Genomic DNA, 25,202 nt, shown 5'->3' on the forward strand with positions numbered 1-25,202 from the left:
CTGACCTTTGGCGTGTTGCTCAATGCACTGCAGTAGTCTCACTAGGCCACTGGAATGGCTGCAAGCTCTTATTCGTGTTAAAAAGGTATTTCGCAACATTGTTTCATGAAAACGGTCTAGTGGGCCTGACACCTCACCCAGCCTTAGCTGGAAATTGAGTGATGAGTCAGATGGGAAGGTGATTTTAGGGTCAGTAGCTGTAAGTTCCCTTATTTATACATTTACAAATGATTATTGATCTTACTTCAGGTGTCTTTTTGTGGCTTTATTCTTAAAAAGATGGATGTTTTGGTTCACATTTAACCTGTTAAGAACTATGTTGATGAATTGAATTGAATTGATTGCATAAGGCTGTTTAGTGTTGGTATTAAGAGATTTTTTATTTATTTTTTTACACTATGGATATAAATGTTTGTGACAACATTTCTATGTCTACATAAACAATACAGGTCAATAGTCAGATCACTGAAAATGTGAAGTTCAGTCAACATATACTGTAAAATGGGGTTTCCAGCATTGACATTTTGATTTGTCAGAATGTGAACAACCTCATAATCTTCTGGACTTTCATGCCTTCCAGTCAATAACATCTCATGTCATTTCAGGCTCTGCCATTTCCATTCTAAACACTATCTCCCCAACACCAAACGCCAGACAGACAAAGCTAACGACAACCTGGCGAACAGGCGAGCATTTGGCTGCTGATGTGCCAGATACTTCCCAAGTCTAGTCAAGTCAATTTGATTTACATACCCTAGAATCACAAATCACAAATTTGCCACAAAGAGCTTTACTATCTGTACAGCATGACACGCTCTGCTCTTAGACCCACATTCAAAATAAGCCAAAACTCTGGACCATACAAGAGATGTATAAATAGATTATGTTAAAATTAAAGTATGGAAAATCAGGATGACAGAATTATACATGAAAGTAAACATATATAAAGAATATTTAGGACAACACAATTTCGTATTGTTTTACTTTGTTTATATGTGGCGGACCCTGCCACCTTTCTAGCTTCAAACAGTGTTCTGGGGAACTTATTTTCCTCTGAGAACAGCTTGTTTATTCAGGCATGGAGTTTGTATTATGACCTCATTAATATTGTAATATTAAAATTCTGAGTTTTAATTTCTTCTCCAAAGCTACATAAACTACACTTTGAAGGTCCAGTGTGTAGGATTTAGAGGGATCTATTGACAGAAACTAAATACAATATTCATAATTATGTTCTCATTAATGTATAATCACCTGAAAATAAGAATCATTGTGTTTTCGCTACCTTAGAATGAGCCTTTATATCGGCAGAGGGAGCAGATCCTCTTACAAGGAGTCTGCAGTGTTTCTATAGTTGCCCAGAATGGACAAACAAAACATTAACTCTAGAGAGGACCTGTTGTGCTTTTTGCATTTTTAGTGGCTAGAGTAGGTTCACCTACATGTTTGGAGGAGCAGGCTGAGGAGAAGGGAATTCAGTCACTGCTAGATGCCACAAAATCCTACAGACTGGTCCTTTAAACTGGACTGCGTGATTGTAGGCCGAGGGTGATAGGGCCTTTTGGATCGACTCGAGAGCTGACTGCATCGTGTTACATATCTCAGTACCCACAGATAGCTGTTGATGGCAGCTGTATTGTCTGGCTCAGAGCAGGATGATAATGAGGTCTATGACACACACACAATGGGCACAGTACAATAAACAGCACAGATGATAAACACCCAAGCACCCAGTCCGCACGTAAACAGGCATTTATTAGCCTGGAGGATTGTCAGTACTGTGCTATAATGGTGACGTACACTGACACATCAGCTTTTTTATTTACACACACTCACACACTTTCACTGAGACTCATAAAGTGATAAAGTACTATATACCTCCCATAGTGACTCAGCTGAAGACACACATCCACATGACTTCATTATGGTTGCTCAGTAAAACCTGGGTCCTGAGTGAATGAGACATGTCTGTATCATCTACAGGACATACTTCACGTGTTTAGTCTCTTCTCTTCTGCCTCTGCTGTGAACAGGAGACACATCAAGATGACATCTGCACCCTGCTACCTTTATGTGCTCGCTGAGGTGTTCAGTGGTCCTCGTCATGTGGACGTTTTGTGAAAGCAGCATTAATAGAACAGACTTCAAATTTTCTATTTAAATGTCAGCTAGCTACACTCTCTCGCTGACAGTAATTCCATCCATGGCCATCTAGGCATGGACATTTGATATTCCAGCAATTCAGAATTGTATTTACATAAGAATAAGGGTCAAATATGATGCAGCAGAGGCAACTCCTTAATGTTCCTCTCCGTGTAGTCAACTCTCACTTCTGTCGATATCCACTTCATGACCTCAGACTTGGATTCTTGGAAAGCCAGCCAGAGTAAAGTCACTTGAATTTATTTTCTCAGACAAAGGACATTATACAACTGTTGTCACAATGTGTAGGATCAGGGTAGACCATATCTTTGACAGTCTTTCTTTCCACGCGTGCCATTCCAACTTTATGCAAATGTGCTCGCAACGCCAGTTAAAACAAGTCCTGTTACAAACCCCTGACTGATTAAAAGCAGAAGAGCAAACATTTTGCTGAGTAAATACATGTTCTGGAGAAGTGAATCTGCCTGACTGGAAATCAGTGTGTGTATCAGTGTCATACTGAACTGTGGAATGCTGGGATGGTCATGTTTCGGGAAAACGAGGTCTTTGGCTGACCTCAGCCTCCCGATCACACCAAAGTGTCAAAAGAGTGACACACTATGAAACAGGGACTAAAAGTGCAATAAACTTCATTTGTTTCTTTCTGCATCTTCTCCTAACACACACAGGCACGCACACACACACACACACGATGAGGGACAAAAAGGACAAATTAGGTTGTTGCCCTTTCGGTCTTAACTTCAGAGCCCTCTCTTCACCAGAAGCTAAAGCAGAATTTCCACTATTTGAGCCAGTGGAGGTTAATGCTCCATCCTCCTAAACTGCAGTTGATGTTGGGTCATGTGAAACTTGAGGGTCACTTCACATGGTGAGGCCTTGGATTCTTTCACACATTGGGTTTGACCGTGTCTTCATTAAACTAACTAACTGTGCTAAAGTTTAAATACCTAATTATGTACCACCCAGAAGCAAAATCTGAAGGTAATGAATATGTGTAGAGATTCCTACAATGAAACGTCAGTACCAGGTGCAGCTGAATATACAGCTACCTGTGGTCCTTCTATCACTACAAATCCAGATGACCTTTGGGAAATTTTGCAAATTTTGTTTGGGAGTGGCACACATTGAAGTCTGATTCAACGTGACAATCCATAGATACCGCCTCCCACCATTCCTCCTGCCCACTTGTCTTTCTGTTCCTCATCTTTAAGAGCAGCATGACTCACAATGGCACTTTTGGCCCTGCCTACGTCTGCGTTGGTTTCCTTCAGGGTATCTGGTTTCCTTGCAACACAAGCAAGTTCAGAATCAGTTCAAGATCCATTGGATTCAACTGGAATAAAGCCAAATAAAAGATTGGCTTTTAACCTTGAACATTTAGGCTTTATGTTTGTGTTTCACCCTGAATTTAAACATTTTTATTATTGTTTCAACACAATTATGAAATAACAATGGATAGACGTTTTCTCCCATGTCCTGCTCCAAAGACACACCGAGTGTCATGACCTTAAAGCAAATGAAATCAACTGCTTTCTTTTATAAACATGTGTTGGATACACTGACTGTAAAAACAGGTCAGATACAACACAAATGTGGTTCATCATACAGTTGGATCATTAAAAACAGAAAAGTTTAGTGAAGTTGAATAAAGTATCCTAAAATACTCTTATGAGATCATCAATCCACTCTCTGGCACCAGTGGGTGTCTCCACCGAGGTCACCACCGAGGTCACCAATATGTTCAGACAGCGGCCATCCTGTGGTCACCAACAGGATCTTTCATTTACTGCCACCCTGTGGCCAAAAGTTTCATTTGTTTCATTTCAAACTCACATTAGTAGGAACCTAACCTAACCTAATCCTCCCTGGCTCCTCTCCTTCCATTTTGGTCATTTATGATCTACTGTATATTGCCTGTTGTATGTGAGCATGTGTTAGGAGAAAATCAATAAAGCTATAGAAACAAAATATTGTTTATGTGATATTTTCCTGCCCAGTGTGTGATCAGAGGTGATGGCATGATGATGCAACATACACTGATCAACTAAAACAATAAAACCACTGGACAAATAACACTGATCATCTCGTTACAATGCATGTTCTGCAGGGAAACCTTGGGTCCCAGTCATGTGGATGCCACTTGACACACACCACCCATCCACACACTGCTGTGGACCACGTACACCCCTCATGACACTGGCACTCCCCGATGGCATTGGCCCTCCCAGCAGGACAATGTGGCCTGGCTTTCAACCTTGACCTGCAGCAAAGCTAATAACAGAGCAACAGCACGACTGTGTTGAGACCTCCTGTTAGCACATCTAACTGGGATGTTCGTATAAAGTCTGACCATTTGAAAAAGAAGAATTTATTTTGTTGTTTTGCATTTAGTAGATTGCATCATGACAATACATTCAGGAACTATACCAGCTAAGAAATCTGATTTCCCTTTCCATGTCAGTAAAATTCTCCAATGTCAAGAAAAAGCTTCAAGCCCCAAGCACACTGTTAAATTATTTAATAAGAAAATTCAGAAGTCTGTGTTATCAAGTTTCACTTACAGCATATTATAGCCAACATAGAAAAATAGGTCTTGTTGTGAAAGTAAGGATTGGAAACTGAACTAGAAAACTATGAAAAAAACTGTTTTTGGCTAATGAGTCTCTCAGCTCTCTGATGGCGGGGGAGCAGCCTTGCGCACCGCTCTGGCCAGAGCTTTTTGGATGACTGGGTACAGTTTATAGCATCCCTCAATGCAGGTCCGAACCCCAGCTGTCAGCGTCTCTTCTGCCATTTCTCCATCTGACTGCAGCCCAGAAATCTGGTTCAGGCTGGGGAGGAACGCCACAGTCAGACCGCCCTGGTTCTCGCTGCTGACTGAGCTGCAGCTGTTTTCCTCTCTGTAAGTAGGGTCAACCACGTAAGAGGCGCCATCCTGGCGGATGGAACAACCAAGCACCAGATCATACATTTCGATCCCTGCATCTGCCAGAGCAAGAGAAGCGCATGTGACGGCATGGGCCAGAACTGAGCCGCTGTTCTCAAGAACCATCACGTTGACCTCGATCTGGGAGCGGGGATATTTGTGGAGGCACACAGCTGGCTGCAGACTCTCGTGCAGCATCAGGGAGAAGTCTTTGTCCTGGCTTCCCTGAATCCAGGAGCCCCTCTCCAGGCAGGAAAATGGGGCGAAACGCATGTCAGTCGTCAACCTGGACAGACAGAGAAAGACAGCGACATAAACATCATTGTTCACTTCAGGGGGATAACATGAAGAAGGGATGTGGACACTTGAGGGCAAACCCAGCTAAATCCAGTTCAGACTCACATGATTCAAAATGATAATAAATAACAGTACATGGTAAATATGTTACAGGTTATAACCACTTTTAAAAGAAAATATTTCTATTTGCTTTTTCAGTTCTTTTATTTAAATAGTGGTGACAAGATGTCACCTGGCATATAATGTAGCCAGAAGCTCTTACTGGCCTTTAAAGTTGACAGAAACAAAAGTACTTTGGTCAGACCAGGGTTTATTTATGTGTATTATGTGAATAATTATTACTTGGTCTAGTTTCCACTGATGTTGTTTTGGCCATTTAAGCCCTGTTGTTTAGTTTTATGTTACATGTTTCAGTTTGTCTTGACACATCTTGATAAAATCTTGGTAATAAGTTGAAGATCACTCAACTGACAGTTATCCATCTGAAGCCTGCTAATATGAGTTAACATGCTGCTGGTCACATAAGTTACACAGTCATTTGTCAATAAATCACGAGTCAAATAAATTGAATGAATAGATAAAAACATTTCACTACTCACCTTCCACATTTCATGTCGGTCTCATCTTTCCTCTCGGTTTCTCTGGGGCCGTAAACGCAGCACATCAGCTTGGTGTTTCCAGCCTCGATGTACGCGGACCCTTTAGCCTGGCTCACCAGCCCGCAGCGGACAAAGACGGGCCGGACGTCCACTTGATCCCGCTGCCGACCGTCCGCTCTGGGGCCGTGCGACGGGAGAGCACCCGCCGGCGCGCACAGAAACAGAGACGGGCTCTGAGACACTTCTGGGCCGCGAACACGTTTGGTGTCAGTCGGCATGGCGCAGTGAAATGTAATGAACCAAACAGCAGCGTGTGAACTAGTCCGCCGCTAAATATGTCCGCCGGAAACACAACAAGCAGAGAAAAATGATTCCGCTATTGCGTGGCATTACATGAAACTACATCAGATAGAAAATCTCATATGTGTGTGGCTGCAGTAATGAGCAATAATATTTAATCACGATTATTATGTCACAAAATCACAAATTATCGCAAACTTGGTGGTACATCTCATAATGAATGGGCTGAAACCTAAAGACACAAACTAATACAAATAACAACTATAAATAATAATAATAAATAAATTATTATATAAAATAAAAAAAAATATTTTTATTGACGAATATGTTTCCACCACATTTCTTTAACAAGCAGGGCAAGTATCTCTAGTGACACCGGTGTCTTTTCAATTGCATCAGCCGAGTCAGGGAAGTTGGTACCACTGATGTGGCGGGTTCGGCTAAGATTGACAGTAGGCTTGTCCAATAGAGATAAAGATTTGTTGACGTACCGGTGTGGCCTGACCAATGGGCGGCTGCCGTGGGCGTGTCCAGTAGCTCTGTGCTGTCTTTCTGGTCGAGCGGCGTGGGCTAAAGCAGTGTGTTTGGGAGCTGTTACTGATTCATTCTGCGAGAATAGCGACTTCTGTGAGTATTATCGCTTTCTCAAGTTATAGTAGACTAAATAACGTTTAATGTACCATTCAGTAAAGTAGACTTTTGGTTAGAGCTGTGTGCTAAAATGTCTCTCTCAGGTTGACCATATAGAGGTAGCCTGTCTAGCTAAGATTTAGCTTGCTAACGTCAGCTTGTCAAGCTAATGCCTCTGCCCAACATAGCAGTTTACACTCAGCTGACAATCTGATAATGCAACATGCTGTTTTTTATAAACAGGCTGAGAGTAATGGTGTCGTCTATGTTGATGTTAATGGCACTATTTTATGGTCCAATACCCTGTGCGCTTGTTTACAGCAGAGGTTTAAAGGTGGCATGGGACAACTGGTTTTAACTGGCATGAGAGAAGTAAATTAACCCTCTGAGAATTACTGCAACATTAGCGTTAAGACCTGCGGATATAACTCATTTAAGTCTTTATTTGTGGGCACTAAAAGTCCCCCAAATGATAGAAATCACTTAGCCAAGCTTTGGAGACAAAACACAGCCTGCTCCACGGACTAACTTAGAGTTAGATACAGTGGACATAAATCTCAGCATTTATCACCCACCTGAGCTCCTGTTAGCTTAGTGATAACAAGTAAGGACCAACTTGTCCTCCTTATTTGTGTCCTTATTTGCAGCCTTAAATTTGCACAATTCGCCCACAATTTCCCCTTTGTCACTCTAGCCTCTATTGTATCCTGTTTTCTGTCTTGCTGATGAAGTCTCCTCTGACACACTGTTATTTATTTAAACACTCTTCACAGAGGCTAAAAATTTCCATCCCATTACCCACATGAGTCTGCTTTCTCTGGTTGTCAGTTGGGTGGTTTGGTAGTCAGGATAGGGACAGTGGCTGTTTACCGTCTGCTTCCTGAGCCCCGGAGAGCTGAAGGCATCAGCTGTGTGGTTTCCTTTGCTATCTAGTTAACACAATGAATTCACTGATGGGAATCAAACTGTGCTGCCTTTTGGTAAAGACTTACCATTGATACCGAGTTATGGCACATGGTTATCCAAAACAAGTCCAAAATTATTCTCAATTGGGTATGTAAAGGCTCAAATTTTGCTTCATGCAATGTCGGGTGACATTAAAAAGTGATTGCTTATCAAGTCTTAAGGCATTTTGTGTTATAAAATGATACAAAGAACCTGACAAAAGTGAAATCATCTGTAGGTTGAATGTTCCAGTGAGGATGCACTGAAGTAATATTACAGTGCTGTGTTGGAACACATTCAGGTCCAAAACTGCTCCATCAGAATCCGTTAAAAGCAGTGTAGCCCTGCAGCGTGACACACCTTAGCTGCCTCACAGGATTCCTGAGTTGGTGTTGCTTTATGAGAAGAGCCAAAGGCCAATTTGTTGAAGGGAAATTACAGAGTAGAGCATCTCTGCTAAAGCAGCTTGTCAGGACACACCCCCTACCAACTGACTTGAGTGGTGGCTACAAAGGGATATGGAAATGAGAAAAAAAACAAGACCAAATTACTTAAGTAGTAATGTTCCTCACTGTGGCAATTGAAAACTGTTTTGTAGTGCCACTGATAACCTTGTTAGACAACCTGGGAGGTGCAGAAGCCACCTTCTGTGACAGAAGAGCACCAACCAGTGTTCATGTTCATGTCATTGTTTATCACATGGAAGTTCAACCAGGTTTGACTCACATGACTGGTTTGACAAGGCAACTGAGTCTTTAACTTCCCTAGGCTGTGCTCAGCAGACATCCCATCCCTTGAAGTAAGCGCTGGCTCAGTCCAATCTGGACATTAGATTCAGACTCACATTTAGGAAGAAGTGCACAGTGGGAGCCCACACTTGATATACTTTTGTCTTTGCAGCTATTAACATACAACATACTCAAACAGAGAAAAAGCAACATTTTTGGTTTTAGTAAAAGAAATTTCAACAACAGTGTAACTTTTTGGATGTTTTAATCAATTTTTAGAAAGGTTTTCTTTAACCAGACCAAATCGTATGTCTTCCATATGTTGCCCCTATACCTAGGATTTGCTACCACATGTTCAGATTAGTTTCTGTCTTTTTATTTGCCATGCTGTTAGCTGTACTAGTAAGTTACATAGCAGTGTTGATGTTGTCACTGTGGGACAAGGTCAGGGACCCACAACAATTTTACTGGACATGGAGCATAATTAAACGCTCCATGTCCATAACTACCCACTAGAGTTGACCTTTTCAACATGCTTGATGGTTAAAGTCTATAATTTCCTCTGTGTGTTTTTGTTCAAAGAGCTGATTCAGAATGGACTCCTCTTTGAGTGCAGCTCAAATCCGCGAGAAGTTCATTGACTTCTTCCGTCGCCATGAGCACCAGTATGTCCACTCGTCAGCCACCATCCCACTGGATGACCCCACACTGCTTTTCGCCAATGCTGGCATGAACCAGGTACACTATCCATGTGTCTCCAAGTCTTCAACTAATATCTGTGCCTCTGTCCTTCAGGCTGGCTCTTTTAGACATACCCACTGATTCACAGCATTTGGACTGAAATTATGAGGTTCTTGGAGCAGACTTTTAATAGAACACAACTCATAAATTTGCTTCTTGTGCATCCCATTTAGTTCAAGCCCATCTTCCTCAATACCATCGATCCGTCCCACCCCATGGCCAGGCTGCAGCGTGCTGCCAACACCCAAAAGTGTATTCGTGCAGGAGGCAAACACAACGACCTGGACGACGTGGGTAAAGATGTCTACCACCACACCTTCTTCGAGATGTTGGGCTCCTGGTCCTTTGGGGACTACTTCAAGGTGTTACGCTGTTCTTGTCTTCCTAATTTATATTTTTATTTATACATATATATATATATATATATATATATATATATATATATATATATATATATATATATATATATATATATATATATATATATATATATATATATATATAAATAAAATATGTTTATGTTCAATAATTAATTTGTGTATTGATTTAGAATCATGAACACAAATGTTTCTTCACCACACTGGAGATACTTTCTCTTACGCTTCTGGCTTGTTGTCCTCTCTGTCTCGTTTCATCTTCCCACCTCCCTCTGCAGCAACTGGCCTGTAAGATGGCCTTGGATCTGCTGACCCAGGAGTTTGGAATTCCCATAGAGCGTCTTTATGTGACTTACTTCGGGGGTAGCGCTGAAGCAGGCCTGGAGCCCGACCTGGAGTGCAAACAGATCTGGATCGACCTAGGGTGAGCATTTCCTTAAGGGATTCTCTAAGCAACTTTTAATAATCACTGTCCGCTGCGATTTCCTTTTTTTTTTTTTATCTCCTGGGAGGACCGGATCCCTCCTCTACAAATCATTTACAGCTCTTTGTCATAGATCTTGCATTTTTAGTTCTGCATGAATGCTGCAGAACGTCTACTGTTTGTGTGGGCCTGTTTGAAGTAACTGGGTGATGTTGTGTGATCATTTCCTGTGGAACTGCCTACTCCTCCCCCAGTCCCACTGAGCCACCTCACTGCCTACAACAACGGCCTAGAAGATTCTCTCCCTCACCATGACTCCACCTCTTTTTAGACCTCATACATCAAACATTTTCAAATTTAATAATTTCTTTCTGTTGTTTTTGTAGCCTTTATCTTAGTTTATGTTTATTTTATCTTTTAAATCTTTCTTTCTTCATTTTGTGTCTTCTGTTTATTATATTTTAACAATAAGATAATCCTTTATTGATCCCCAGAGGGTAAATTCAGGTTTTCAGCAGCACAAGGACAGAAATAAGTACAGATAAATAGTGAAAGTAAACAATATATACTATAGTATAGTGTATATCATTAACATAAGAAAAGGAATAAAATAGAAACTTTACTAGAGCAATTGAAATCCAAATTACAAGATAAGAGTGGCATAGTGAGGAAGTCTTTAATAGCTTTGTAAGTTTGTAATACAATTAAGTTATGACAATTAATTAGTCTGTAAAATATAGAAATTAGAAATATAACATATTATGTAATTAAACAGTATGACATTAATCCAATATACTATAATATTACACATTATGATAAATGTACCAAAGTATGTAAGATATAATGGAGGGTGAAATTTAATGCTCATAGTCCTAAGTTTCACACAACCTCATTGTTACCTTCCAACAGAATTGATTTTAATTCAATCCTCTCTATCTGCTCATGTGTCGTTCTTTAGGATGGAGGAGGCTCGTATCCTCCCCGGCAGCATGAAGGACAACTTCTGGGAGATGGGAGACACCGGTCCCTGTGGCCCCTGCAGTGAGATCCACTACGACCGCATTGGAGGAAGGGACGCCTCTCACCTGGTGAACATGGACGATCCCAATGTTCTGGAGATCTGGAACCTGGTGTTCATCCAGTTCAACAGGTAACAGACAAACACAGAGACCCTAACGAGGGGCTGTTAAAAGATCTTATATGTACAGTCTGTCTGCACAAATGAATCGATTTTGTGAGGTTAATTTATTTCTCCATCCACATTGTGGGTAAATTCTTTGTGGTTCATTGTGTTTGTCTGTACCTTCATGCTAACAACTCATGGTCAGAGTTTTGAGGCAAAAAAGTCAGTAAAAACAAAAGAACAAAGAGCTGTAAGCATGAAAGCATATGGAGTGACAGCTAATGAATTCATTGGACAGTTCTTGCCTTCCTGAAACATCAGTGTCACATAGACCTTCAAATTCTGCTGACTCACGGCAAGTCAGGCAGTTTTACTGGCTGTTTATGCGTCTATTTATGTTCTGTGATATCACGAAGAACTCATTAGGAATAAGTGATTATTAGTTGAAGCAGGAACTCAACTTAACCCAATGATTAGGTCGTTCTGTGTGGTCCCACCTGTGCACTTATTTTTTTAATGAGGAGCTCCTGACATCGATGCAGTAGGACACAAGAGCAGCACACTTCTGTTTTATTTTCTGAATGATTACCAAAAATCCCTGCAGATGTGTGTGGGTGCGCATACCCGTTACCATGGTTACAAAAACAATATATTCATAGACACAAATATTTACGTTCCTTATACAGATTGTTAAAAGATAGCTTACTTGACTGTTTCAATGATCAGCAGATTCTAGTTTAGCTTTTGAGTTCGTGCTTGTTCACATATTATCATCATAAAGTCCTGTAGTTGCCTTTTTTCAGTTTCAAACCTAACAAACTGGTTTCAAGTACAGTAGGAAGTGGACTGAGACCCACCTTTTCAGGTTATCTTGGTGTGGCTGTTTTGACCTCAGAATTTGATTTACAGCTTCCACAACAGCTCAACCAATTCAAACCAAACAGGCAAGCCTAAAACCAAACTAAATCAAGTGTTCATAGAGTTGATTTTAGTCTCCATGCAGGTGATTGCTCGAAAATGTTTCTTACAAGGAAATTGAATACTTATTTTTCTGCTGCTATTTCTGATCATCAGTTAGGTGAACAAAACACTCACAAACTCGCTCTGCATACAGGCCTGTAACCTGTTCAGTGGACTATATAAAGAATGTTCAAATGATCACTGGCTTTGTGATGACATGAGCCTGCCCATACATTTAGATCAGCTGATGGAATTTGGACACACCTTATCATCATCTGAGCTCTACAATAGAAACAAAAAACCTGTTTACTTGGATGTGTAAAACCTTAATCTGGTTCGACATGTTTGTATTTGATTGGCAGAAGACCAAGACCGAAATAATGTTGTGATAAAAAATAGAATATCCAACATAATCAAAAATTTGACTTGAACCAAACAAAACTGTTCGATTCTCCTTTAACAAACTGAAGAGGCAAACTCCTAAACAAATCATGTTTCCAGCACATGCACTCAGTAAGAAAAACCTGTTTGCTCTCCAGCTGCAAGTCTACCTGTCAAAAGTCCATACATTCATATACTGATCAGTTAACATGTGTTCCTGTTTTTGCAGAGAGTCTGAGACTGAGCTGAAGCCTCTACCTAAGAAGAGCATTGACACAGGGATGGGTCTGGAGCGCCTGGTGTCCGTCCTGCAGAACAAGATGTCCAACTATGACACTGACCTCTTCATCCCTTACTTTGAAGCCATTCAGAAGGTACGGAAATGCCCCAGATTTGTGTAACTGAATGGAAGCATTAACAGGATAGAAAAATCATACTTGTCAGCTCCTGCACGTTCAAGCCGGTATACTTTAATGCAGAATATCGCAGGTCTGATGAGGTCACAGACTTATTTACTTAAGAGCCTGAAGCATCTGGTTCCTTGACACTGAATTTTGCCAATGTCTGGTTTTTGCCATTAGACAATTTACATTTTTTAGCTGTAGTAATTCTTGCTGGTAGAGAAATAGAACACCCAGCCATCCAATCATTTGCTGTTTTATCGTACAGTTCAAGGTAACCACAATGGTCTCTGCTGTGTGATTGTACTTGTGTGTTAAAATGCCGTATTGGTAAAAGCTATATTAATAATGGACTTATGCGGCAGCTATGCGATCCAAATCCCCTCCTGAGGTGGTGAAAGAAACATAATAAATATAATGCTGTGATTCCTAACCAAGCGTATATGTGTCAAAAATATAATAAGAAATACAAATTGTGATTCAGTAAGAATAACTACTTCACTTTGTGTTTAGGAGGATAATAAACGCAGAAAAAGGATTAGAAATGGGTGAGGATGATCTTTAGTATATTTACTGTCATAATATCCAATAAACTAGGCCTAGGTAGGTCATCTGCATACTGTAGGACACACCTCCCACTGACCTGAGTCAGTTATAATATACTGTATTAATAACATGTGCTTGAGTGAGATCATCAGATTTCAGATGATCATGAAGTCGAGCAAGCAAGCACAGATGTCTAGTTGTAAGTACTAGATGCATGGTTTAAACGTTAACCATTTCTGCAACTGCAGAAAGAGACCAACCCTTAACAAAAAATAATTCCAAGATCACCTTACCACATATAAAAAATGTTTGTACAATATCAGCTTAAGTGAGACCTTTATTATGTGTGGGGCATGGTGGGTGGTGGTGATGAAAGGCTGGGGGCATACATCAGAAAAAAATAAAGGTTGGGAGCCACTAATCTAATACACATTTAAAATATCATTTAATTTCAGGGTACAGGTGCTCGACCCTACACCGGTAAAGTAGGTGCTGAGGACGCTGACGGTATTGACATGGCCTACCGTGTGCTCGCTGACCACGCCCGCACCATCACCATTGCCCTATCAGATGGCGGTCGGCCTGACAACACAGGAAGAGGGTGAGACATGCCAGAGCAAGAAAAAGGAGGGAATTGCAAAGCTAAAATAATATATGCGTAGACACTATCTGTAGCCAGTGGAGCACACAATGCTGTAATTTGTGTGTATGAGCAACACTGAACTGTTCTATACTACATCATAATGTTTTGTTGTTTCCACCATGTTTAGCTATGTGTTGAGGAGGATCCTGCGTCGTGCTGTCCGTTATTCCCATGAGAAGCTTGAAGCTCAGAAAGGCTTTTTCGCCACTCTGGTGGATGTGGTGGTCGAGTCCCTGGTGAGATTTTAAAAAAATCTTAAAATATTAAACACAATAATAAGTTCTTACATCTACTTCATGACAAGTGATTTAAATGGTGACATCTGAGTTTCTTTCTTACTCCATCTCCTCTCTACTATTCTTCTCTTGCCTTTTCTATTCTCCCATCTCATCTCTCTGCTTCTTCTTCCCATCCCTCTCTCACCCCGTCTTCTTTCACTCTCACTCTCCAGGGTGATGCCTTCCCAGAGTTGAAGAAAGACCCAGAAATGGTGAAAGACATTATTAACGAGGAGGAGGTGCAGTTCCTCAAAACCCTCAGCAGGGGACGCCGTATCCTCGATAGGAAGATCATGAGTCTGGGAGACTGCAAGATCATCCCAGGTGAGACACGATTGGTGTGAAGCGGTACCACTCACCACTGGGTGAGAGTGGGTCGTCCAGCAATCGGAAGGTCGTTGGTTAGAATCCCTGGCTGCATGTCGAAGCATGCTTGAGCAGGATGTGCAGTTGGCACCTTGCATCAGTGTATGAATGTGTGTGTGAATGGGTGAATGTGACAAGCGCTTTGAGCGGTCAGTAGACTGGAAAAGTGCTATAGAAATGCAAGTCTGCTTACCATTTACATGTCCTGCATTGATGATCAGAATTGAAAGAGCTAACACTTTTACCTTTTGTTTTACATATGTATTTAAATATCAATCTGCATATTAAGTTATCTAAAAGTCATCCTCTAAACCTTACTCTACTTCATTTCACTGCTAACCACCCACAGCACTTACTCTCTTCAGTTTTTCCTCTGTCACTCCCTCCCTCCATTTCTTTTTTTCTTTTAATCCCATAAGAATACATTTGTTGGCATTGTAGATTGGTCTCTCTCCTTCATTGATCCATGTGTCCGACCATCATACGTGATGTCTCAAATCTTTCGTATTCAATATTTAAAATGGACAAATTGTTGTGTACTGCTGCCAGTGCCAAAGTACAAGTCAAACACAGCGTCCTTGGATTTTTGGAAATGCAGAAACGACACTTGTGACTTTGCACTTTTCACATCTAACTACCCATCTATTGATCAAAATAATGGCTTCATCATTTTATAAGAATAACATTTATAGTTGACGGGAGTAGTCTTGAAGCATCACCAAGAAGTTATATATTCTATATTTTATAGTTTAGACACTGTTTAAATATGTACAAATCATCATCTCTGTCAAATATAAATCTAAGCATGCTGTACAGTATATAGACGTTAATAAATGCATATACTGTACATAAAAACATGTCATGTATATTCTTTCACATGGTGACCAATCTGCCATGTAGTTGGAGGTGCAAACAAAGAGGTCATCAGCATTGATATTCCACTCTGAAATGGATCTTTTTTGTCCGTGCCAGTGCATAACCATGGTGCAATGTTGTAGTGCAGGGACCTGCAAGAACCCTCATCTAATGAATAATGAAGGTGGGAGCTCCAAATATGCATTTTTTAAAATTCAGAGCCATGAGAAAGAGCCTGAGAGAAGAGCTCTGTAGCAGTGAAGGCATCTGTAGGGACTATCCGCAGTTCACAAAGTTTTTCAACTTTGTTCTAGCACACTAAAGCACTGGGCTGGAGCAGCAAAATGTAATCTGATTACATGTTGAAACAGTAACAGCAAAAAAAGAGAGATCGGGAGATATCAAGTCAATATATACTTTACATGCTCAAAAAGGCACCTCCTGTCCTGTTTGTTTGCACCACCAACAGTATAGGGGATAATATCGTACATAATTGTAGGTGGATTTTGGCGCCAGTGTAGCTAAAGGGATAAAGTATCCTTATATTAATCACTCCATTTATTCCATCACTCTTTGCACTATTGTATTCTTGCTTAATATTAACAGACACAGTTTGACAGTATAAACATTGTGTGTCTACTTATCTTAAATTAGCTTTGTAATCCTTGTTTTAGATGTCTGTTTCCATCCGTCTTCCTGAAAATAAGAACTGTGTGTAACATGGAAAGCAACTTGAAAGTGAAGTCAGATTCCTTGTATGTGAACACAGTAAAGCTGTTTGTCATTGTTGCTCCAGACAAACACCTCTCCTTTTTCCTCTTGATGTCTGTGTTTCCAGGTGACACGGCATGGCTGTTGTATGACACATATGGCTTCCCTCTGGACCTGACCTCCCTCATAGCAGAGGAGAAAGGCATGGCCGTGGACCTGGCTGCCTTCGAAGAGGAGAAGAAGGCAGCACAGGTGAGGAGGTGGAAGGAGGGGTGGAGGAAATAGTTACTGATTGTTTGAATTTGGCCAGACTGTTCTGTGAGCGGAAACTTCACTGAACAGTGGTTTGTGTCCCAGGGGTACGTCATTTTGCCTTGCGTCAGCGCTGTGTAGTATTGCACTGTAAGTTAGAATCAGGAGCCATGCACCTGCTGTTTAAATAAACCTTCATCGACTTTACAGCACCATATTAATCCCCTGTTGTTTGATTTTGCAAAGCGATTGATTTATTTTCTAGTTTTATGCAGATTCAGACTGCTGTCCAACACATCACAATGAACTGTCCATATACATGATGATTCTACAGTCTGCTCCCTACCAGATGGGGGAGTCCGACACACTATGCTTTTATATTTCTTCCTTATCCTGTCATATAGACTCAAGTTTATTAGGCACAATCTAAGTTTATACAACACAATAGACTTGCAGTAAATCCCTTGTGAAGCTTGCAAACTTTGCTTTTGTTGATATTGTCAGAGAGACGTGGGTTCAAAGAGTATGAACATGAGAGGGTGAGAACACAGACTGATCATTGCAAGCTTTACAAAGATAGGATGATGTGTTGAGTCACATTAGATTGTACAGGTGGAAATTTTAGTGTCATTACACAAGTGGCTGAGACCATGTTTTTGTGAAAGTGCACACACTTCTGCACTCTAGCGTTGTTGCATTGTATGCTCTTTTTGGAACAAAACCAATTCATGAAAATATACATTTTAGGGAAACCAGCAAATTTATGTTTTTGTTGATTGTATACATTCAGGTTTAGACTTGCATGAGAAAGATCTGTAGCCCTTATTTACCAGGTTTAAAATGTTGCCATTGTCCAGTTACAAAGTTAAATTGCAGATTAGGAAGAAAAAAAATAATGATTTGCTTTGGCTCTCAATAACTGTAGTTATTTCACTTCTCAATAAATGTTTCATTAGTTTCTCTTTACAAATATATATTTGTAATAATAATATTGTGTCCACTGAACTGATCATTGTTGTAGATGTTGTGTTTATAACCGAATAACAACACAGTTTGTGTTTGTGTGTGTGTGTGTGTGTGTGTGTGTAGTTGAAGTCCCAGGGTAAGGGCGCAGGAGATGAGGACCACATCATGTTGGACATTTACGCCATTGAAGACCTGAGAAACAAAAATATACCCGCCACAGATGATTCTCCCAAATACAAATACACTGCTGATGGAGACGGCAAATACGGTCAGTGATTTCAACTCTCACAACAGACTTAAAGTTGAGCTTCAGTGGCTGAATCTTCAGGACATTCACGCACTAACCATCATCCTGTCTGCATGTCTAGAATTTGAGCAGACCTCAGCAACAGTGCTGGCCCTGCGCCGTGACCGTGCCTTCTGTGATGAAGTGACCACAGGTCAGGAGTGCGGTGTGCTGCTGGACCAGACATCCTTCTACGCTGAGCAGGGTGGACAGACATTTGACGAGGGCTACATGCTCAGAGAGGACGACGGCACAGGGGATGTAAGTGCAATGTTGAAATGAAAAAAAGTTGTAAGTGGATGGGTGTGTGCTTCTCTGTGGTTTTTAATGAGCTCCCCTGATGCTGTTTGAGAACATCAGATAGATAGGATAGATAGATAAGATAGATAACCTAATTTCCCTTCGGGGATTTATAAAGTTACAAATACAAATGCAAATACAATCAAAACATGAGGACAAGTATAGAAACAATAAAATGCTTAAGTAGCTATAAAATAAAATAATCATGAGGTCTGAGGCATTAGAAAGCCCTCATTAGGTTCATTTTCAGAGTGTAATTTGTTTTTTCCCAAAACTATGCAGTGATCACATTGCAGGTAAAACAATGTCCAATGTCCAGGTACTGTATTCAATCTCATATAGGTAAAAAAAAAAAAGAAAAGCAAAACATCGCATTTTGTTTTTATTTATGTTCTACAGCCTCCGCACTTTTTTGGAATCAGGGTTGCTGGACTGATGGCTCTGATAGTTGGTGGAAATAATGCCTGCAGGCAAAAAAACCCGTCTGCCAGTCGACAGAGACTGCCAAACAAAATAACAGTTTGGACAAGAGAATAGATGAAAAATGATAAGTTGCTCTCATCTGTCTCATGGGTGAGAACCTGATCGGCATGAAAACACATTCATATCACAGTTTGCAGAAGACCATCTGTCAAGATGTCTATTCAGATGTCAGTCTTTTGTATTTGTCATGATATTGTTTTCAAAAAATTTTGAAGGGAACATTTTCTGCCTTGATAAGACTCAATGTTCTATTCCATGTTTGACATCATCAAAGCACTTCTGACATTTTGAAACATGAGTTTTAATATATGTAAATTTAATCTCCAAATGCTACAACGAAACACACAATGCATCAGCAAGAAAAAAAAACATGTCTAACCACGTTGTCTCGCCATTCATCTTTGTTTATTTGCAGCGGATGGAGTTCACAGTGAAGAATACACAGGTCCGAGGAGGGTACGTTCTCCATGTGGGGACGGTCTATGGCACGCTGAAGGTTGGAGACCAGGTCACCATACGTTTAGATGAGGTGAGAACATATGTAGAATACCACATAAATTATATTGTTCATTATTGGTCAGTTAAAAGACTTCCTCAGGATATTTTGCTGTGCTCTGTCTGGTTTATTGGCTCTGGATTAAGCTCTGATTTGTTTATCCAACAATTGTTATTATTTTCAGGCTCGTCGTAGGCCCATCATGAGCAACCACACCGCCACACACATCCTAAACTTCGCCCTGCGGGGGGTTTTGGGGGAAGCAGACCAGAGGGGCTCACTGGTCGCTTCCGACCGCCTACGCTTTGACTTCACTGCTAAAGGTGCCCTGAGCACAGGGGAGGTCCGGCGGACTGAGGAGATCGCTTGTGCCTTGATAAGAGAAGCCAAGGTCAGTGGAACACACACAAGATAGTTCAAGTCTTTATATTTATTCCTAATGATGTTGATGAACTAACTAAACATCTTCTGGGCTCCCTGAAAAAGAAATAAGAAATAATATTACTACTGAACTTTCAAACCTGATTGATGTTATACATGGCCTTGCCTCTTTTATAACATTGGATTTTTCTTTTACTTCAATCTGGTAATAGATATGAATACAAATTCCATCTAAATCCTCAGTTGACAATGCTTTCTCTCCAATACTTTGCTCTCTGCAGCCGGTTTATGCCATGGAAGCCCCTCTTGCACAAGCAAAGGCCATTCAGGGTCTGCGTGCCGTATTCGATGAGACCTACCCCGACCCTGTCCGAGTTGTGTCTATTGGTATCCCCGTTGAGGAGCTGCTGAAGGACCCCGAGAGCGCTGCTGGTTCTCTCACCTCTATTGAGTTTTGTGGTGGAACGTGAGTATGATACCTCATTTAGTTTCTGCTTACTTGTGACAGAGGATACCAACTGGCCCGTCATGGTGCAAATAGATACTCTGCATCTTAGTTGGGTTGGATTGACCAAATAAGTACTGCAAAACTACATGACAACAAAACTCATGTGGAAAATGTTTACATCTTGTTTATGAATAGTCCTGGTTCAACAATGAAGCATTTATAATCCCAAATGTCAGGTGTGACAGATTTTTGTTTTCGGGAAAGAGATGTGGTTACAGTGAAGGGGAAATAAAAACACACTGTGAAATTCATATTTCTTGTTCCCTGTCTTAGATGTCAGTCTAAAGCAGAGACGACCATATTTCAGAAAATATCACAGCAAAGATAACAATATCATCCTCAGTATCTGAGTGTATATTCCCATTGGGCCATTAAGTTATGGGTGCAATATTTAATTTCAGCTGTGCCTGGTGAAGCCAAACGTAGTAAATGCCTGTTTGGTCACAGTTGATTTCAAGATCAGACTGTGACTTTGTCTGTCATTTGTTTTATTAAGCATAAAGAAACATAATGCCATTAAATTGAATTAAATTTAATTTAATTTCCATGAATTTTTGTGTTCACTCAAAAAGTCTAGCCGATGAGGTACAATAGCTACAGTTAGCTCCATCTGGCTTGTAGTGCTGTTGTACTTTGCTGCCACGTGGCTTCATCCCGGTTCAGCCTCACTGTTTCTGCACTTACACGCTCCTGACAGTAGCTGTGTGTCATTACACAGGATGATGGTTTTTGTTTATTGCGTTTCTGTAAAGTTTCAAATGTTTGTGAAAAGGAGTGAAGTAGCAGAACAAAAACACATGACGGGGTGGAACATTTAAACCTGTTTGCACTTTTCTTACATTAGCTCCTGCATTGATGTAAGTGCATGTTCACCATTACATCTGAAGTGTTGCTGGTATTACTGCGGGTGTTCTGCAACATAACTCCCATAAACATGGAGACGTAAAGACGTCTCTGACTAAATGACTTCATCTGCATGAAGTTTTCAAAAGTATCAGATGTGCCCTGTGGTGGTGTGTAAAGTGGAAACCATTAATTGGATTTGTGGGCCTTCATGGTGAGACTGCTGTGTCCCTGTGCGGAGAAGGCCTGGAACATTTTGTAGAGCTCAATCCAACGATTAGACTTGCTTCACTGACTTTTGCAGTGTCTGCTCGTGGCTGTAAAATTCACCTGAATGCTAAGACGTCCCTGCTCTTACATAAATTATAGCAGGAATTTTTATTTAATTTCATTACCGTCTGAGTCAAAATGATTTCCGAGCGGTATTTTATGTGCACAGGTGTTGAAGCTGGCTCAGGAGGAGACATTTACATCAAGCTTGTTTTTTCGGTGCATGTCCAACCATTTTATGCTGCTTAATGTTTTAAAATATTCTTTAGTACACTGATGTTGTCTTTGATGCTGTTTTAATCTGCAGCCACTTCAAAGAGCCCCTTTTATTCCTACCGCTGTTGTTTTGTCATGTTTTCTCTCCTGCTCGTGTTCCTCCTTCTCCTCACCCCTCTCCCTCTCAGCTGCCTCCCACAGTTGTATAACACTGTTCATAATGTGCTGTTGCTTTCTGTTATCTGCAGCCATCTGCAGAACTCGGGTCACGCCTCGCCGTTTGTCATCGTCTCAGAGGAGGCCATCGCTAAGGGCATCCGCCGCATTGTTGCTGTGACAGGAGCAGAGGCCCAGAAGGTCAACACACACACACACACACACACACACACACACACACACACACACACACACACACACACACACACATACATACATACCTCAAGCGCTTGCTTCCAATATTGTGTTCATATGCGACCATCCACCCACATTCGCACAGAAAAGAGTTAAGCCAAGATTTCGAGAAAAGTAGGTGGATTTATCATTCCTACAGTGCACGTCTGTCTAAAATGAAATGATTACTTATTTTGGCATATTGATGGTCAAATAGTCAGACATTTTCTTGCCACTCATGAATGAAAAACCTAACTAATTAAATGAGGATGTGTCTCAGATTGAGGAACTATGACTTATTTGGGTCTCTGGTAAGAAAAAGCACCCCGGTCATGAAAGTTTAATGAAGCAGGTTTTTTTTACTTTTGTCAAATTTGGAGGTAGATGGGAGCATTTTGCATTTTCCCCTCTATCCAGGCCCTGAGGGCAAATTAATCTTTACTATTTTTAGACAACAATTCCTGTTTGATCCTCCTCTGTATCTTTTTTTTCATTTTGCCTTTTCATCTTCCTTCTCGCTTCCCCCACTCTGCTTCTTTTTTTGCTCTTTGCCCATGTTTCATGCCTCTGTGTCTCACATTCTCCAGGCCCAGAGGAAAGCCGACTCCCTGCACCAGTCTTTGTCCGCATTGGGAGACAAGGTGAAGCAGCAGAAAGCCCCGAACAAGGACATCCAGAAGGAGATCGCTGACATGACGGAGGTAAACTGCATTTCTGTGCAAAGAGCATCCCAGCCAAACAACTTTGTGTGGTGGTGTCAACATGTCTGTTCTCTCTGTAGTCAATAGGCACCGCTGTGATCTCCCAGTGGCAGAAGGACGAGATGAGGGAAACCCTGAAGGGCCTGAAAAAGGTTATGGACGACCTGGACCGCAACTACAAGGCTGACATCCAGAACAGAGTGCTGGCAAAGACCAATGAGGTGATTGAAAGCAACCCCAACCAACCGCTGCTCATCATGGAGATGGAGACCGGAGCCTCTGCTAAGGTGAGAGGACTTTAAACTACCTCCAAAATTATATGTTTTGAAACAGACTGAAATTATGTAGCTGAATTAAGACCCTACATATACATACAAGAAGAAAACTTTAATCCAAACCCCAAGACTTCATCTGCATCAGGAACAAAAATAAATGAGTGCAAACAGTATTAAAATTCAGTTTATCTCTGCAGTATTGCACATTTTCTCAGGCACTCTCATAGCTTATCTCCTTGTGTTATATTGCCATGGGACCAAATCAGCTCAGTGGCCCATTAATTCTGACCTTGAGACATCAATAGTGCTGATTAGGAGACTTTCCTCTTTCTACTCTCCCCCTCCTTCTCTCCTCCTTTTTCATCCTTCACTTCTTCGTCTATCTCAGGCACTGAATGAGTCACTGAAGCTGCTAAAGAAACAGTCCCCTCAGACCGCTGCCATGCTCTTCACTGTAGACCCCGACGCCGGCAAGATCACCTGCCTGTGTCAAGTCCCACAGGTAACACACCTGTTCATTCAGTTGTACAGTGTGCTGGGCCTAGAACACGTCTAACCACACCCTTGACCCCTTGTCTTTCCAGGATGTGGCCAACCGTGGTCTGAAGGCCAGCGAGTGGGTTCAGGAGTTGTGCCCTCTTCTGGACGGCAAAGGAGGCGGCAAGGATATGTCAGCCCAGGCCACAGGCAGGAACACGCAGTGCATGCAGGAGGCGCTACAGATTGCCAACGAGTTTGCACGGCTTAAACTAGGAGAGAATTAAGAGAGAGAGGTGTCTGTAGGGGGTGTGGGTGGAGGGAGGAGGAGAGGAGATTGCGGCGTAAAGTTGAATCAAAGGTGCTGGTTGAGTCTTAACTAAGTTGCAAATCAACAAACTTTTCCTGTCTCCATTTCCTCTCCTCTTTTCTTCTCCCTTTGTGTCAGAAAAGATAAGAAAGCAAACAAAACTCCTGATATGTTAACAGACAACCACTGACACTCAGCCAGCTGTAAATGAGCCACTTATATATTTATTGGGACAATGATTGATGACTTTTCCCAGTAAAAAAACATCCCTGTGGAATCTGCTTGAATATATGGGTGTTAAGGGAAAGAGGACAGAAGGTGTATTTTCTTTGCATGCTTGTGTACAGAGGAAAAGAAAAGCAGTGTACTTGTAATTGATTTTAGCCTCCTACAAGTACTGTAGACCTCAGATAAAGCAACAAAAACTGTAGTTTCAGCTTCGGACTCCTGTTCTGAGCATAAAGTTGGCTCTTGAAAAACTTCCACCCTGCCTCTTTGGTTGTTTCATCTTACTGTAGTCTTCTTGTCTATTTTAAAACAGCCCCCAAAGCACTTCGTCTTTCCCTCTTGTTCAGGGCTGCTTTGAACCATTGGTTTCTTGTACCACTTAAGCTCAGCACTCGGAAAGACAAGTGGAAAGTCAGCTCATCTCTTAAATGATTTAGGTTCAGTGTACACAGTATGTCCTTTGTTGGCTTAAGACTGTTGATGTGACCTCTGAACAGTGGCTCCGTCCATCTGTGTGAACGAAGGCCAGAGTTCTCTCCTGTGATTGGTTGGACTTCAGTTGCACGAGCAGTAGCTGTATCATAGTCTTGCTTTTCAAAGAACAAGCCATTATCTGACATACGTTGACGGGTTTAATTTAGTAAATTAATAATTCACTAACTGTATAAAATGATCATGAACCTGTCCACAATTAATCTGTGTAACTTCATTTCGCTGACATTTAATCATTGATTGAATGCAGAATGTTAAAAATGTCTTTTATCATTGTAGTTGTTCCTTATCAGAGAAATGTCACGTTATGGGAATGGAATAAATATGATCGCTAAATGCTATGTGTCTACCTGGTTCTTTTAAATGTCTGATATATTTTTTATCGGTGATTAATTACAGGGAGGAAGGTACAAACAGAGTTTACTCTGAAGTATTGGCTGAGTTTAGTGGTGATCAATTACACTGCAAGGTCAGGCTGAGATAATTAGCTGTGGATCACTGAACAAAAATAATTGAGGTATGAATTAATTTGCCAGTCCTAGGACCATTCATTATTAACCCTGTACCTGTCCAGGGCTGATGTTGCCTTTACAATATTGGTTAATAATTCTTTATGTGCAATAATATTTCTTGGCCACTTTAGGGCAGCAGAAACCAGCAATAAACAATACTGACATGTCACCTTTAAGTTGATATGCAGCAAACGGCACCTTTTTAACATGTCCTGCAGTAAATCCAATATTAACTCCTTTTAGCCCCGAGTTTTATTCTTCACTAACTCCTGAGAAAAAGATGGCTCTCTAGTTTAAAGGACCAGTTAACCCAAAATGAAGTCATTATCTATTCACCCCCATGCTGATGGAAAGTTGTGTGAAGTTTTGTACTTCACAAATCATTTCTTGGGGCGCCCACCTGCTCAGTTAGTAGAGCAGGT

The 25,202-nt window shown here is 41.1% G+C and overlaps 2 protein-coding genes across 2 annotated transcripts; one reads left to right on the forward strand and one right to left on the reverse strand.

Annotated features, from left to right (window-relative positions):
- Positions 1–4,664: 4,664 nt before the first annotated feature.
- On the reverse strand, positions 4,665–6,305 carry exosc6 (exosome component 6). Its single transcript, XM_073472321.1, has 2 exons — positions 5,986–6,305; positions 4,665–5,375 (listed from the first exon to the last, which is right to left on the reverse strand). Exons 1-2 carry the CDS (start codon positions 6,261–6,263, stop codon positions 4,829–4,831), a joined length of 825 nt encoding a protein of 274 aa, XP_073328422.1. The 5' UTR covers positions 6,264–6,305; the 3' UTR covers positions 4,665–4,828.
- A 515-nt stretch (positions 6,306–6,820) lies between these two features.
- Positions 6,821–24,609, forward strand: aars1 (alanyl-tRNA synthetase 1). Its single transcript, XM_073471500.1, has 20 exons — positions 6,821–6,912; positions 9,171–9,326; positions 9,503–9,691; positions 9,985–10,130; positions 11,089–11,280; positions 12,824–12,968; positions 13,997–14,142; positions 14,312–14,420; positions 14,636–14,786; positions 16,522–16,646; positions 17,736–17,880; positions 17,981–18,159; positions 19,097–19,210; positions 19,362–19,568; positions 19,840–20,024; positions 21,644–21,752; positions 22,373–22,486; positions 22,567–22,773; positions 23,150–23,263; positions 23,346–24,609. Exons 2-20 carry the CDS (start codon positions 9,183–9,185, stop codon positions 23,523–23,525), a joined length of 2,901 nt encoding a protein of 966 aa, XP_073327601.1. The 5' UTR covers positions 6,821–6,912; positions 9,171–9,182; the 3' UTR covers positions 23,526–24,609.
- Positions 24,610–25,202: the final 593 nt, after the last annotated feature.

This window comes from Pagrus major, chromosome 8, assembly GCF_040436345.1.
Source record: "Pagrus major chromosome 8, Pma_NU_1.0".
NCBI classification, from domain to species: Eukaryota; Metazoa; Chordata; class Actinopteri; order Spariformes; family Sparidae; genus Pagrus; species Pagrus major.